This window comes from Sturnus vulgaris, chromosome 8, assembly GCF_052056855.1.
Source record: "Sturnus vulgaris isolate bStuVul1 chromosome 8, bStuVul1.hap1, whole genome shotgun sequence".
Taxonomy (NCBI): domain Eukaryota; kingdom Metazoa; phylum Chordata; class Aves; order Passeriformes; family Sturnidae; genus Sturnus; species Sturnus vulgaris.
Window position 1 is genome coordinate 18,544,024 of NC_142250.1, and position 12,902 is coordinate 18,556,925.

The 12,902-nt window shown below is 46.6% G+C and overlaps 1 protein-coding gene across 5 annotated transcripts in view; it reads left to right on the forward strand.

Annotated features, from left to right (window-relative positions):
• The first annotated feature begins 3,700 nt into the window (after positions 1-3,700).
• The window catches only part of LOC106855353 (uncharacterized), a 30,743-nt gene continuing 21,541 nt past the window's right edge, over positions 3,701-12,902 (forward strand). For 2 of the 5 annotated variants that reach the window (XM_088169029.1, XM_014879957.2), the window contains exon 1: positions 4,044-4,116. In XM_088169029.1, coding sequence (XP_088025155.1) covers positions 4,074-4,116 — 43 coding nt within the window. In that variant the 5' untranslated portion in view covers positions 4,044-4,073. Of the gene's footprint in view, positions 3,901-4,043; positions 4,117-12,902 lie in introns of those variants that run through there. The other 3 variants (XM_088169027.1, XM_088169026.1, XM_088169028.1) reach the window with 3 other exon arrangements.

A 12,902-nucleotide genomic window follows, 5' to 3' on the forward strand; every position in this document is an offset into this window, starting at 1 on the left:
TACTTGCAAAAATCCTGTTCTCCCAGAGGAGCTGTGGCAGAAGGAGATGAAGTTATTTGCATGTGGGACATACCTAAAGCCAAACAGCAGAGGAGCACCTCTCCCAGCTGGGAGAGCTCACACCTATGCAGAGCTGCACCTGCTCAGGGATCTGCTACTCAGGGATCCTGCTACCGCATATTTGGGCTCCTGGGGAGTTTTTTGAAACAAGGCTCACATTTGACAGGCATCCTCCTTTGCAACTGCAGAGCATCTCAGTGGACACTGTAGCAGTCAGTTTTATGGAAGATCTGGAATTGCGCAGTAGTAATTGGGGCACGAGGGAAGAACACAATGGCCCAAACAACACAATAGTTTTAGGAGTCACCACTAAATGTATCTCTCTTGCTTTCCAGGTACCTAACTTAAGAATTGTAGTACAAACAGACCTCGCCCAACCCCCTCACCCACCCTCCTTGGTGCGAGCAGCTCCCTGTGAGCTCGTGCCTGACTTCTCTGCAGTACAGGAATACCCTCTCTGCTCTGAAGATGCTTCCCACAAGCTCCAAGTTGACAGAGATGACAAGGAACATAGGATGCAGCTGTACACCCAAGGGATCCAGAGACACAACAGCTTTGCACACTTGTGGACTTGTTTGGGTGGAGAGTTTTCTCATGACTGAGGAAATTGATGCATCCATCAAAAACTAAGCTGATGCTGACTAAGAGGGTTTTTCTCTTCCTGTTACATCCTCTGCAGCTCAAGAGGGAATTTCCTGCCCAGTCAAGATTTAGAGAACACATCCCACACTCTCAGCACATGGGTGAATGGGAAGGAGACTGAGCATCAGGACTGACAGCTGCAGGGAAAGGGCAGATATAGTGTGAGCCAAAAGCCACAGTGGCCCCAGTCCCCAGGCCAGGCTATCCCAAGTCCATTTCCCTGCCTGGCTGGTTCCTTCCCATCTTTGTGCTCTGTCCCAGGTCAGCCCCAGCACCCCATGCTCCCCTCACCAACAAGCTGGACTTCAGGAAAAAGGAGTCATCCTTCCTCAAGATTCCCAATTAAATGGTGACTTCTGACAATACTCTCACTGCCAGATGAGAGATGAAGCTGCAAGACAGAGGCATCTTTACTTTCTTGTTGTATTCCAGCAGCAATTGAGTTCAATATACACAGGGAACATGATCTTTCCCATGTCAAGGGTGTTCACAATGTTTAGACAAAAGCACATTAATAATCAGTTTCCCTTTTCTGCACTTTTTTCAAGCTTGGACACCAAAACCAAGCATCACTTTTGTTTCGTACCCATGAGCTGTTTTTGATGAGGGAATTGGTGGTGTCTGCCCTTTGGAAGGTTTCACTGCTGTTCATAATACGAACACAAAATGGCAAAGTCTCCCTTCGGGTAGATGCATTTACACTGGTATAAAAGTCTTAAGCATGCTAATGCTTTTTTCTGATTCAGTGCTAAGCTATTCAACTGTAAAACATCTTGATGCTAATATAAAAAACAAACCCGAGTTGAAAAAAGACATAAAACAGAGTTATGCTACTAAAACTTTCCAAGTGTAGACAAATATAATCACATGCAACAACTAACAACAGCTTTGTGGAGCCCTCTAGACTCTGAACATTGTCATATATTGTGTCAACACAGGGCATTTCCAATTTAATTATCAGTTTCATACACACAAACACACCCTCTTGTGAGAGTACCTAGAGCATTGAAATCTTGTGCTCATTGCCAGCCATTTTCATTACATGTTTGCCCTAGCCCATGGCTAGAGTACTTGTCTTGTGCACATTCCAGGGGATATTTTATTCTTGTTAAAAATCTTACTGTCAGCGGGTTGTTTTATTTATTATATTTGGTAACACAGTCATTTCTGTTGGCCTCAAGCATTTGTTGAACACAAGGGGGTAAACCAAGCTTAGAAAGAGCCAGCTTGAGACTCCTTAGGAGCTTTGATTCATCATACACTTTGCGTAAAAAAAATTAGATACTTTCAGAACACTTTGGGCTGAAGCTATTTACAAACATCAGCATTGTAGCCTTTTTCCTTCGCCAGACTAGTTATTAAAAAAAAGAGTCTCCATTTGGTATAGGAGTGTGCGAAATAAGGGAGCTCAAAGGCAGGAAGAAAGGACAGTGCAGTGGTGTACGGGTAACAGGGCTGAAGGTGAGAGGCTAATTCTTTGTCCCCAGAATTCTTTTGGCTGTGCTATTGCATTCATGCTAAGGCATCTGTAACTACTCTTCTGCTGCTCTAATACTTTAAGTCTGCCCACTGCAGCTGGGAGCTGAGCACAGCAGCATGTCACACACCAAGCACACAGCGCTGAGTGCAGGAAACAGGGACCTCCTTCCCCAAGGGAACATACAGCTTTCCTTCTCACCAGCCCAACGAGCATGGAAAACCTGGCTCTGTCCACACAACAAACCACATTCTTTGGTTTCCCAGAAAAAGAGGAATAGGTGCTGGGTGCACCATGAGTGCCTGGAGTGTTTCAAGGAAATCATATGCAGCCCACAAAAACTCTATCTTACTGCAGTGGGAAGCAAGAGGAGAGCAGTAAAACCCTCTCAGCCTGAGGAGAAGAGACGCCTTTTGGTGGATGACACAAATTTGGGAGCAATTAATAATTAAATACAAGAGCACTGTGGTGGGAAAAGGGGTCAATTAGACACCCTACCTTTTAATTGTGGCTGGTGCCAAACAGCAAACTCCAGTGACTGCTACTGCAAAAAGTGAATTCACCTTAGTTGATACTTGGCCTGAAATATGTGTTACAGAGGCACAGGAGGGCTGGCACCTGCAGAGCAGAAGGGCAACTGGACTGATCTCCCCTGACAGCTCCCCTCTCACTCACTTTCTCATGGCATTTATAGCACCACTCTGTGATCTGCTTGGGGCCACTGATCCTATGGACAGCTGAAGTCCATGGAATTAGGCCGGTTTAACCGGTGGAGCAGCACATTTTCTCCTGAGAGTGCTCATGTCAGCAGAAGTCTGGATGGGGGAGCAATGCAGGGACTGGTGCTCTCTTAGCAAGCAGAGACCCTGTACAGGTTATGGGGCTGCTTGTTGTAGGGAACTTGTACTCCTTAAACCTAGCCTAGGCATGATTTCCCACGTGTTTCCCAAGACAACACTTCAGTGGGCTCAAGCATGCCCAGGGAATCCCAGAACACTTCATGCCTGGCTTGCATGCTCGGAGCTCACTCCAGTGGGGTGACACTGCAAATCTGACCATGGGAGCTTGCACTCAGGACAATCCTGACACTTCTTTCTCTCCCCTCTTTACCCATAGCCTGCAGCGCCAGTGACAGCCAAGGCAGTTTTGCATTATGAACACATAACATGCAATTTAAATAAAGAACAAGAAAAAACCTGAAAAGGAAAAAGAAAAAACAAACCAAAACCCAACAAACCCACTCTACTCTTTTACTCTCTCTCTCCTCCCCACCCTAAACATTCCAGCCTTTTCTGCCACTAGAGAGGGGAGTTGTTTATTGATATTATGCAAGCACTGAAATATTTTTCTTTTTCTTCTATCATTTTTTCCCCTCTCTCCCCCTCTCTTCTCCGAGGGTTGCAAAGGTAGTTCAAACCCCTGCAGTCATCTCGGCTTATCAGCCACAGGAGATACATTCCTCTGGGCTGCTCCCTTTATAAGTCACTGCTGGCCGGGCGCCCGCCCGCCGCCCCGCAGCCTCCGCGCCGGCCGCTCCGCGCTGTCCCCGCCATGCCCTAGCCGGGCCCCTCACCGCCCGCCGGCCACCCGCAGCCGCTCGGGGAGGGTCGGCAGCGATGGCACCCCCGTCCCCGCGCCCCGCCCGCCCCTGAGGGCGGCTGCTGCCGCCGGGATGTTCAGCTGGCATCGGAGCTTCACTCTGGGAGCGCCCTGCAGGAGAGGTGAGTCGGCCGCCCCCCCCGAGCCAGCCGGAGGCTGCCAACACCTCCCCAAACCCGCACCCCCTTCCTTCCCCTCGGTGGCCGCGCAGACGATACTTAGGACAAGCCCATCCCGGCCCGCCCTGCTGCCGGGCCCCGCCGGCCGGGCACTGCGCCGCTGCCGCCCCGGCCCCATGCTGCGCTCGCTGCTCTCCGGCTGCCTCTGTCCCCTCGCAGGTAAGGCTGCCACCGCCCCGGGCCGGCGAGGACAAAGATCGCGCTTGGGAGCCGCTCTCATTTCCTCTTTATGGATTTATTTCGCCTTAGCAAGCGTGGCAATGCTTGGGAGAGAGGAGCAGGGGAGGCGGGAGCGCTGTGGCTCCGAGCGGTCCGTGCATCGCTCCCGGCACCGCGCGGGTCCGGCAGCGCCGTGAGGCGGGCAGTGGACATCGCCTCGCTTTCTAGGCTGGTGTATCCCCATCCAACAGGGACTGCCGCGGGTTCCAAGTGCTTTACTTGCTCACTCCTGTGCGGATGAATTGACCCTGGCAGGAAAGTCCTGCAACTGATCACCTGTAACTTTTTAAGCCTGTTGTGCAAACAAATTATGTGGTCTCAGTATACCTTTTTCAGGCATAATGGGGCCACTATATTTTATGCTTTAGCCATAAGAGTTGCAAGCTTTGAGATCACAAGCCCCACGTGGCAGAATTCTCTTAGCATCCCTGTTTACCCCTCAGCTTGGCTTGTGGCAGCTGTAAACGGGATCGGCAGGTTTTGTCTCATTGGCATCACTGCACTGGGCTGGTTCGCTTGGCATGGAGGTGGCTACGGACAAGAGTTTGTCAGAATGTAAATGTAGTGTGCAGTGCAACAGCAGGACGGTAAAAATGTTGCAAACTCGTGTTTGGGGTGGTTATACCTCCTGGGGTCCTGGCTTTCCATCCTTATGCCAAACTCCTGCCTCCTTGGAGTGCTGGAGTAATTATTCCCATGGAGATATCAGAGCTACCACATTCTTGGGCATCCACTCAGGTACTCTCTACTTGGATTGTGCTTCCCAGCTGTCCTGGTCTGGGGCAGCTACTTAGAGCTCAGTGTGAGCTGGAGCCTCTGTGAGGTGCCCCAGCCCGGAGCTGTTAAGCGCTGTTGCCAGCAAGGCTGCTGAAGCACATTGCTCTGCCTGGGCTCAGTCTGGAAACTGTTACCCAATGACACAAAGGGCTCTAGAGCAATGCTGCTGTGAGAACATGCCAGCATCCCTGTAAGATGTGGAGGGTGTTTGAAGAGTGTTTTACCATATGGTGGAAACCGCTCTCTTTTGCCCTGGATGTAATTCAACCATGAACTTGTTTCCTCCAATATATATGGAGCAAACCTGATGGCAGCGTTAGGAGGTGAAAGGAAGCTTGCTCTTCCATATGGAAGTGTCCCTCACCACCCAGACACAGCAGTATTGTTAATGGGGTAGGTGAAAGCTTTGGTGAGCGAACAGAGTTATCCTACAGAGAGAGCACTGAGGGATCAAAAAGAGGTTCAGCTAGAATTTATCCAAATAAGAAACAACAACAGCACTCTCTAATCACCTCAGCTAGAAAAAGGCACCAAATATTATGTGTCCAGATTTGGATGCCATCTCTATTTAAAAATAGCATTCTTGGCTCTGGCTCTCACTGCAACTATAAAAGATTTCAGACATGCCGAAGTATGGTTACACCTGTCCAGTGCTACCTTGTTTAAGCAGAAACAGGTCTCCGGGGTTTTACCAAGGGTCAGCAATGACTGCTCATGAGGAACGGGTTTCTTCATTTCAACCTTTCTAATACAATTGTCGAGTTCCTTAGGCTTCAGTTGAAGCACTGGTGTCTAAATGGCCTTGGTCTTTGGGGCTATTGAACAGTTGTTTATCCAAGCTTATTATAGGCAATAAAACCTGAACTACTACATACCTGTCATCCCTGGGGGGCATGTTTCATCCTTGCAAAGGGCCTCCTGGCTCCTAGTTAATTCCTAGCTGAATAATCCTCTGTGATATGAGGCAGCCTGCAGCTCAGATATACAAGGAAAGGATCTAAATTAGACAGTTTTTGCCAATGTGTGATATATTTGTTTCTATTGTTTTCATTTTCTGCTCAAACATATCACCGAGCTGTGTCAAAATAATGTTTTGCTGTTATGCAGGGCTGCTCATGAAAGTGCTGTTTTCTTTATTTAAGGTCTTGAATCTTTCTTTTGGAGGAACACATGGGAATTTCCAAGGAGAAGGATTTGTAGGTCTTTAGTGGCAGTTGTTACCTCCCTGACAAAAATCTCACAAATAAGCCCCATAGGTGATTGTTGGGGCTGAACCTCTTTCCTCCCCCAGCTCCCAGGTCTGGTTGTATTGCAGAGTAGGGAGAGCTTGGGCACTGATCCTTGTGCACCGAAATTACCCTTGGCCAGGGTTTTCCCCACTGGTTCATAGATACAAGGAAATAAGTCGCAGAGTAAATGCAGGAACGAGTGGGAACAGCGCTTTAGCTGGTGCTATTGCCCAGGGTCAGGTGTTGGTCCAAAAAGGCGATCCCCAGCTACACAAGTAACTGATAAACCAGGTGGTGTGAGGGGACCTGCTGTGCCCCGAGACTTTCTGCCAGAGGTCACTAATCTATCAGACCTGTCGTTTGGTTTCGAAAACTTCACAGGTCACTTGCAATGAATTAGGAGCAAGCTGTAAAAGTGTCAAGTGGCCTCTCTACTTGGAAATCCATTTCCTCTTTAGTTCACCCAGCTATATCAATCAGTAAACAATCAATCAATCTCCCTCTCATTCCCTCTCAAATGCCCGAAAAGAGCTATAATTATCTCCTCTTTTGTAAAACATAGGTACTAAAGCAATGAATGTCTCCTCAGTCAGAGTCCTTGAACCTTGTTATCTTTCTCTCGGCATCTACTTTATATGGATTTATCATTACCAGCTGCAGCTGTGGGGACCTTTAACATTTCTGGTCACATTACATTACCAAACTACGATCCTAAGGAACTCCACACACTTAACTAACATTGAGACTAGAGACCATCTTGGAGTCAAAGGACCTAAGTACTTTGTGCATTTTGTTCAAGGACTATCTGAAAGTTCAGCTTTGTCATAACTATTCCTTTGCATTCAATATTTTGAGCAAATTAAATTGTATATTTATGTTCATGAAATCCACGTGCATTTCACTTCTCCAGCTGGATAAATTGAAGTTGAGAGAATCGGGTCTATCATGCAAATACTGTTATAACATGGGAGCAGGTTCCCCCGCAAATGTGAATTTTTCAGTCACAACTCCAGTTAAAACCCAAAATAACAAGCAAACCCAGCAAAATAAAACAACAAAATCCCGACCTTTTCTCTGACAGTGATTTTTAAGCCTTCACCAGTTTCTGCTGCTGTAGGTAGAAGTTGTAACTGATGCACTGAAGACAACAGACCCTGCGATAAGCTTTCTGTATAAAATTTTCAGCTCATGATTATCCTAATTATTTAGGAGAAGCCTTGCTTAGATCGGGCAGCCCAAGATCCAGCAGCACACTCAACATGCTGCCTGAAAAGCATTGGGGAAGGCAGATAGTTTGCAGACTTTTGGTGATAAAGAGCACCTCTGCCGTTGCCAGGACTGGAATCAATAGTCCAGGTAGTAAGGAGATCATCATCCCGTGGAAATCCATGGCAAAGCTGTGTGGAGATAGATTTTTCTCACAGAGGATCAGTTGGTAGTGGTTACTCATTTTTTGGGGTGGGGACTATTTTTGTTTGTTGGGTTGGCTTGGGGTTTTTGGAAGCGTAATTCAATTCTTGAGAGCACTGAGGTCCTGTCCGTGCAACGCCTGCCTGAGCCCCCAGGGCTGTGCTAGCGACAGCTCTTTCCAGCCGGGGAGGTGACACGGGGAGGTGACATGGGGAGGTGACACGGCTCCCGCAGGCCCTGCCTGGGGGCTGCTGAGGAGGTGCCAGCACAGCCCCAGCGCTCAGCCCCACCCTCCTGCACACGCGGGGAAAAGTCATCAGCAAAAAATGCCTATTGTTTCAGAAAGGAAGTGACCCCTTCTCTCTTAAATGCTGGGAAATTGAGACATCATCGGTGAGAAGAAATCCCACCTCTTCGAAATGAAAGGGAAATACCACCTGAGCCGGCCGGCCAGCGGTGCTAGAGAACGTGGCACAGTGACAAAACTAAGGGAGTCTTTTTATAAGGGAAGGAAGGAAAACGAGGGAACGCAAGGACTGAATGGGACAGGCAGCCTTTGATTTCTAGATCATGAGTTTGACTCCAGTACTGGTCACTGCTGTCTAATGATTCTTCAAAAGGTGACAATCATCTCTTAGTCTGTTATTTGGAGGCCACAGTCCCATCACAGAGCCAATCCTGCATGGCAGGGTTTACTCTTTGGCACAGCTGGAGCCAGAGAGGAGTTACTAGGCAGGCTGTGTCCTCTATAGCATGCTGAAAATCCTTTTCTGGCACTTTGCATGAGCACCTTACTCCTGTACTCAGGGCTAAGCAGACTGGGAGGAGTGCTGTGGTTTGACATTGGTCCTCCTTTGCAGGGCAGCTGTGCAAAGTCCCTGCTACTCCAGCAGCCTAAGTCATTGGTGATGCCCTTTATTTGTGGTGGCACAGTAAAGCTGACAAGTACTGCCCTTATGAACTGCAGTGTGTAGGATGTAGCCTGTTTTGTGGCATGTGTGGCACACAGTAGCAGGAAGAGGAATAGATTTTCTGAGTTACTCTGGGCTGTTCATCCTGCACAAGCCTGTGGATGGGTTTGCTGTGCATGTGGACCTTGCTGCAGTTGTAGAGACAAGCAGAAGGCTGCCATGGCTCTAGCTCTGCTATCTTTTGTAAGACAGTGCAAATGGAGACAAGCAAAGCTTTGGCTCCAGTTGTGCCATGTTTAACAGAGATTCTCCCCATGCCAAGTAGCCTAAGAATCAGGATGAACATTTTGAGAAGACAGGGGGCAGAGACTGGAAAGGAAGAGAGCAGCAAAGGCAGTGCTGGTATGGAATGGTTCTCTGCTGCCAGTAGCAGCACACGTTCCACTGCCAGTCTGGCCTCTTCCCGTCCACCAGTGCTTTCATTAGTTGCATACATCAGAAAACCATGTGCTATGATACTTAAATCAGTGCATCAGAGGCCACTGACCCTCTCAGAGATGTAGCAGAGTTTAACAAATCTTGCACGGAAGGAATTGCCAGTGAAACACAGGTTTGAGCCACAGGCATAGATGCAAAAATGAGTTTCAGTAACTTGGAGGATGGGGATTTGGATATAGACTTTTGCTTAGTTTACTAGAAAGAGGGAGCTTTTGCAGGATTTGGGCTTGAGCAAGATTGGAAGTGTGTAGGAGTTTTTCCTAGGCAGTTGTTTGAATTAATCTTGTGCATCCAACTTACTAGGGATAAAGAAATTGCTTGGAAGTAATTTTATGTTTAGGTATCTGCCCTCCTTCTCCTGATCAGAGATCTCTGTACTAATACACCAAGCTGAGTTCTGGCAGCTGCTAGTTATTGTGCAACTGGAAAAGTAACTGGGACTTAAAAGTCCCAAGAAAGGGAAACCTTGGGACAGGAGCTGATGGGAAGGTATTTACTTTTGAAAGATTTAAGTTTCTCTATTAGGCTATGGTAACTACAACATAGAAATACCCTGGAAAGCAATTCAAATATGATGGAGAGCAAAGTTCTAGAGACTTTGGTGGGACAAATCCATTCCTTTCACTCCCTAACAATTACCCCTAGGTATTAGCTAGTTCACTGTCATCATTTCCTTGTGAGTTGGGAAGCAGTCTGATTCTCCAGCTTTACAGGCACAGGAAACCCAGCTTCCCAAGGCTATACATGATGAATTCCCACCAGTTACAGGCATGTATTTCAATCCAGGGAACCTTGTATATCTCTAGGGTGATTACAGAGCCATATAACTCTTTGAAAGGGCTACCAGGCAAGTAGCACAAGTTACCCTGAGACAATGTTTGGCACACGTGTTGAAGAGGCTTAAGGAACCTGTACTAATTCTGGAGCATACACACAAAACTTGACTCCTTCCCTAGCTGCCACACCAGTGTACTAGTCAGCTTCCTAAAAGCTACAGCATTTGCTATCTTACCCCCAACCCAGAGGGGTGTTGGAAACCGGTCCAGGGGAAAAGAAACAAAAAACAACAACAACAAAAATTTTGGCTGAATTCCCAGGAACAGCAGTGTCAAACCTGGCTGGCCTCCAGTATAAGTAAATGCATCTTACCATTGTTAATGCCACCGTTCAGCTCTCTGAAGTTCTTCACACCTCCTTTCAGAAACCCCCGTGCAGGATTATTTGCAACCATACCCCTGCAGCACACTCCTCCAGTGCCAGGCAGGAGTTATCTCCCTTCCTTGCTTTGCTCAGGGCCCCTAGTATTGCTGAACAAAGCATTTACAGGCCAAGCTCTCAACCAAAATTAGCTGATACAGTTCTGTTAAGGACCTTGGAAATGAATTAATTTAATTTATAGCAGCTGAGGGTCTGGGTAGCTTTTTTTTTTTCCTTCAATTGCGCAGATGAGGTTTAATTGCATCATTCTGGTGTTTGTTAGCAATATAATTGCTAACAGAAGAGCTGAGTGGTTTTGTATGCCTCTTTCGAGATCTGTAGCAGGAACAATCTGCGTGTTGGAAGCCCCATGGTTTAGATTCTATAATCCAGTTAACAGAGAGGAAGAAGAGAGATTGTTTTGTCAGTGAGGTGCAGCAAGAATAACTTGAGTTTCAGGTCGCTGCCTTAATCACTGGAGATCTTTCTGTTGTAGCACAAATGGCCTCGCTGACCACGGAAAGTGTTATTGAGTGAATGAGGATGAGGTGCCTCAGTGTGTTGCAAAATCCTGTTGTCCTTTGCCACTATTCTGATCTTGTGGTAGGGGGATGATAACATTTCGCCTCATCACAGAGTGTTGAAAGAATAAATCAGAAATGCTCAAACACTGTGGTTTGCAGGACCTGACAGTGCTGAGAGCAATGGCTTGCAGCCTAGAACAGATAAACAATTTTTGTGAAACATGTTGCTAGTGACCACAGTACAGGGAGAGAGCAAAGAACTGTTGTTGGCCATCCCGCAGAGGGTCAAAGATTTAAAGATTTCATCTTATTTTCTATTTTTTCTACTCCAGCCAAACTTCTTCTTCACATTGCAGCTTTTGTAGTCCTAAAAGATATGCAGTAAAGCATTTGACATCTCCTTCTGTAAGCAGTAAGACCTCATTTTAATATGCTGCTTCCTGATTTTAGACAAAGCAATATTTGTGTAGGCCAGGGTGAAACCAGTTACGCAAGAAAAAACAGGGGCAGATTGAAAGAAGAGAGAGAATTTCCAGTCAAAGAAAAGCATGGCATGATTAATAAGTGAGAGCAATCAGTCTGTGGGAAAGAGCTACCATTGCATATAGTAATTCCTGGTAAGAGTGACAGCTGTATGGTTTGTTCTTAAAAGTTGCAGGAATGCAACTGCTCTCCTCCTGACTCTCGGTGGTTTTGTTAGCCAGCTGGGGTAGTGATGCCATCAGAAGAGCCTGTAAGCCTTGTATTTTTCATGCAGATAAAACATTTTCTCTCTGGCTGCCAGGAGGTGTTTGCAGCTGAGCAGGTAGATCCTCTTGACTCAAAATGACTCAGTTCCACCTCCTCCTTCCAAGACCTGGCACCCAGCTCCCTTATAGCTGATGTTTTGCTGTATGGGAGGCTACAAACCAGTCACCCTATTCCTTGTCCTCAGTTCAGGGTCCCTCATGCATATCCCAAAAGTGGAAGAATAACAGCAGAGCCCAGCCCAGGCAGCTCCTGATGAGCTTTCCTGGGTAATGTCTTTTTCTTGTCCCCCACCACAGCAACATCCTGGTGTTGCATTGCTGAGGTCTGGCACTGACTGTCCCAAACATGGTCTTTGCACTGGGAAGATGTCTGTGAATCCTGCTAAGGGAGGCAGTGCAATTCTGTATATGATAAACAAATCTTATATAAGGGGTATTAGCACTATGTACCACAAAAAGCCCATCAGATTATTTATCACTGACTGTCCTTTATGAAAATCCAGTGTAAAATATTAAATCAGTGAGTGTCTGAATAGTAAAGGGCATGTTTCAGTGATATCCCAGGAAATTCTCAATATCAAATGGATAGAATTCAAATAATGTAGAAAATGATCCATGTAAGAATTAGCTTGTCCTTAATGAGTAAAGTCTCCCGTATCTAAGTACATTGCAGAAAGCAAGCTGGAGGAGGTAAAGCTGGAAGATGGGTTATTTCTGAAACAAGCAGCTTTCTGGGTTTCCACAAAGGAGAGCTGCACAGCAGAGCTCTCTCTGATCCACTGCTGGTGGGGTGGATCCCAGGCTTTCCTGCCTACCTAGGGACATGAGTTTGTGAAGCTACTGCTGGTCTGATTCAGGCAAAAAGACAGAGTAGAGGGGAATGAAGTAGAAAGTAAGACATCCAGAAAAGCGTGTGCATTGTAGCCCTCTGAGGTGCTCTGGGTTGGTCACTAAGGGAAAAGATACCAGAGAAAAAAGTTTTGTTCTGCATCAGTTCTTGGTTCCAAATCCACAAAGATACATATTTGGAGCTGAGATTTGCAGTTTGCTGAAAGGTAGATGCAGATCTTTGACACTGGCTCTCAAACTATCGTGATCCAGAAGTTTGCACTAAGAAAAGTTATATCCAGAAAAACAGTAAGAAAAACCTGGGAGCTGATCTTTGACTCCTGAAAATCAGCCTTTCATCCAGAGATTGTTCTATCACATTACTGTGTAAAATAATTGTGACTTGAAAACAAGTCTTCTTTGTCCATGTGCAAAAGCTCTTGAACAAAGCTGCCCCCATGTTTTTTGTCTTTACGAATGAGGTAGGAGTTCACTTAAAGACATTCCTTCATAGCTAAAACCATACAGGGAGTGAAAAATATCTACAGTGCCTTTTACATTTGCTTTTCTTATCAGAACTTGATTTTTGCCACCTGTATGTGA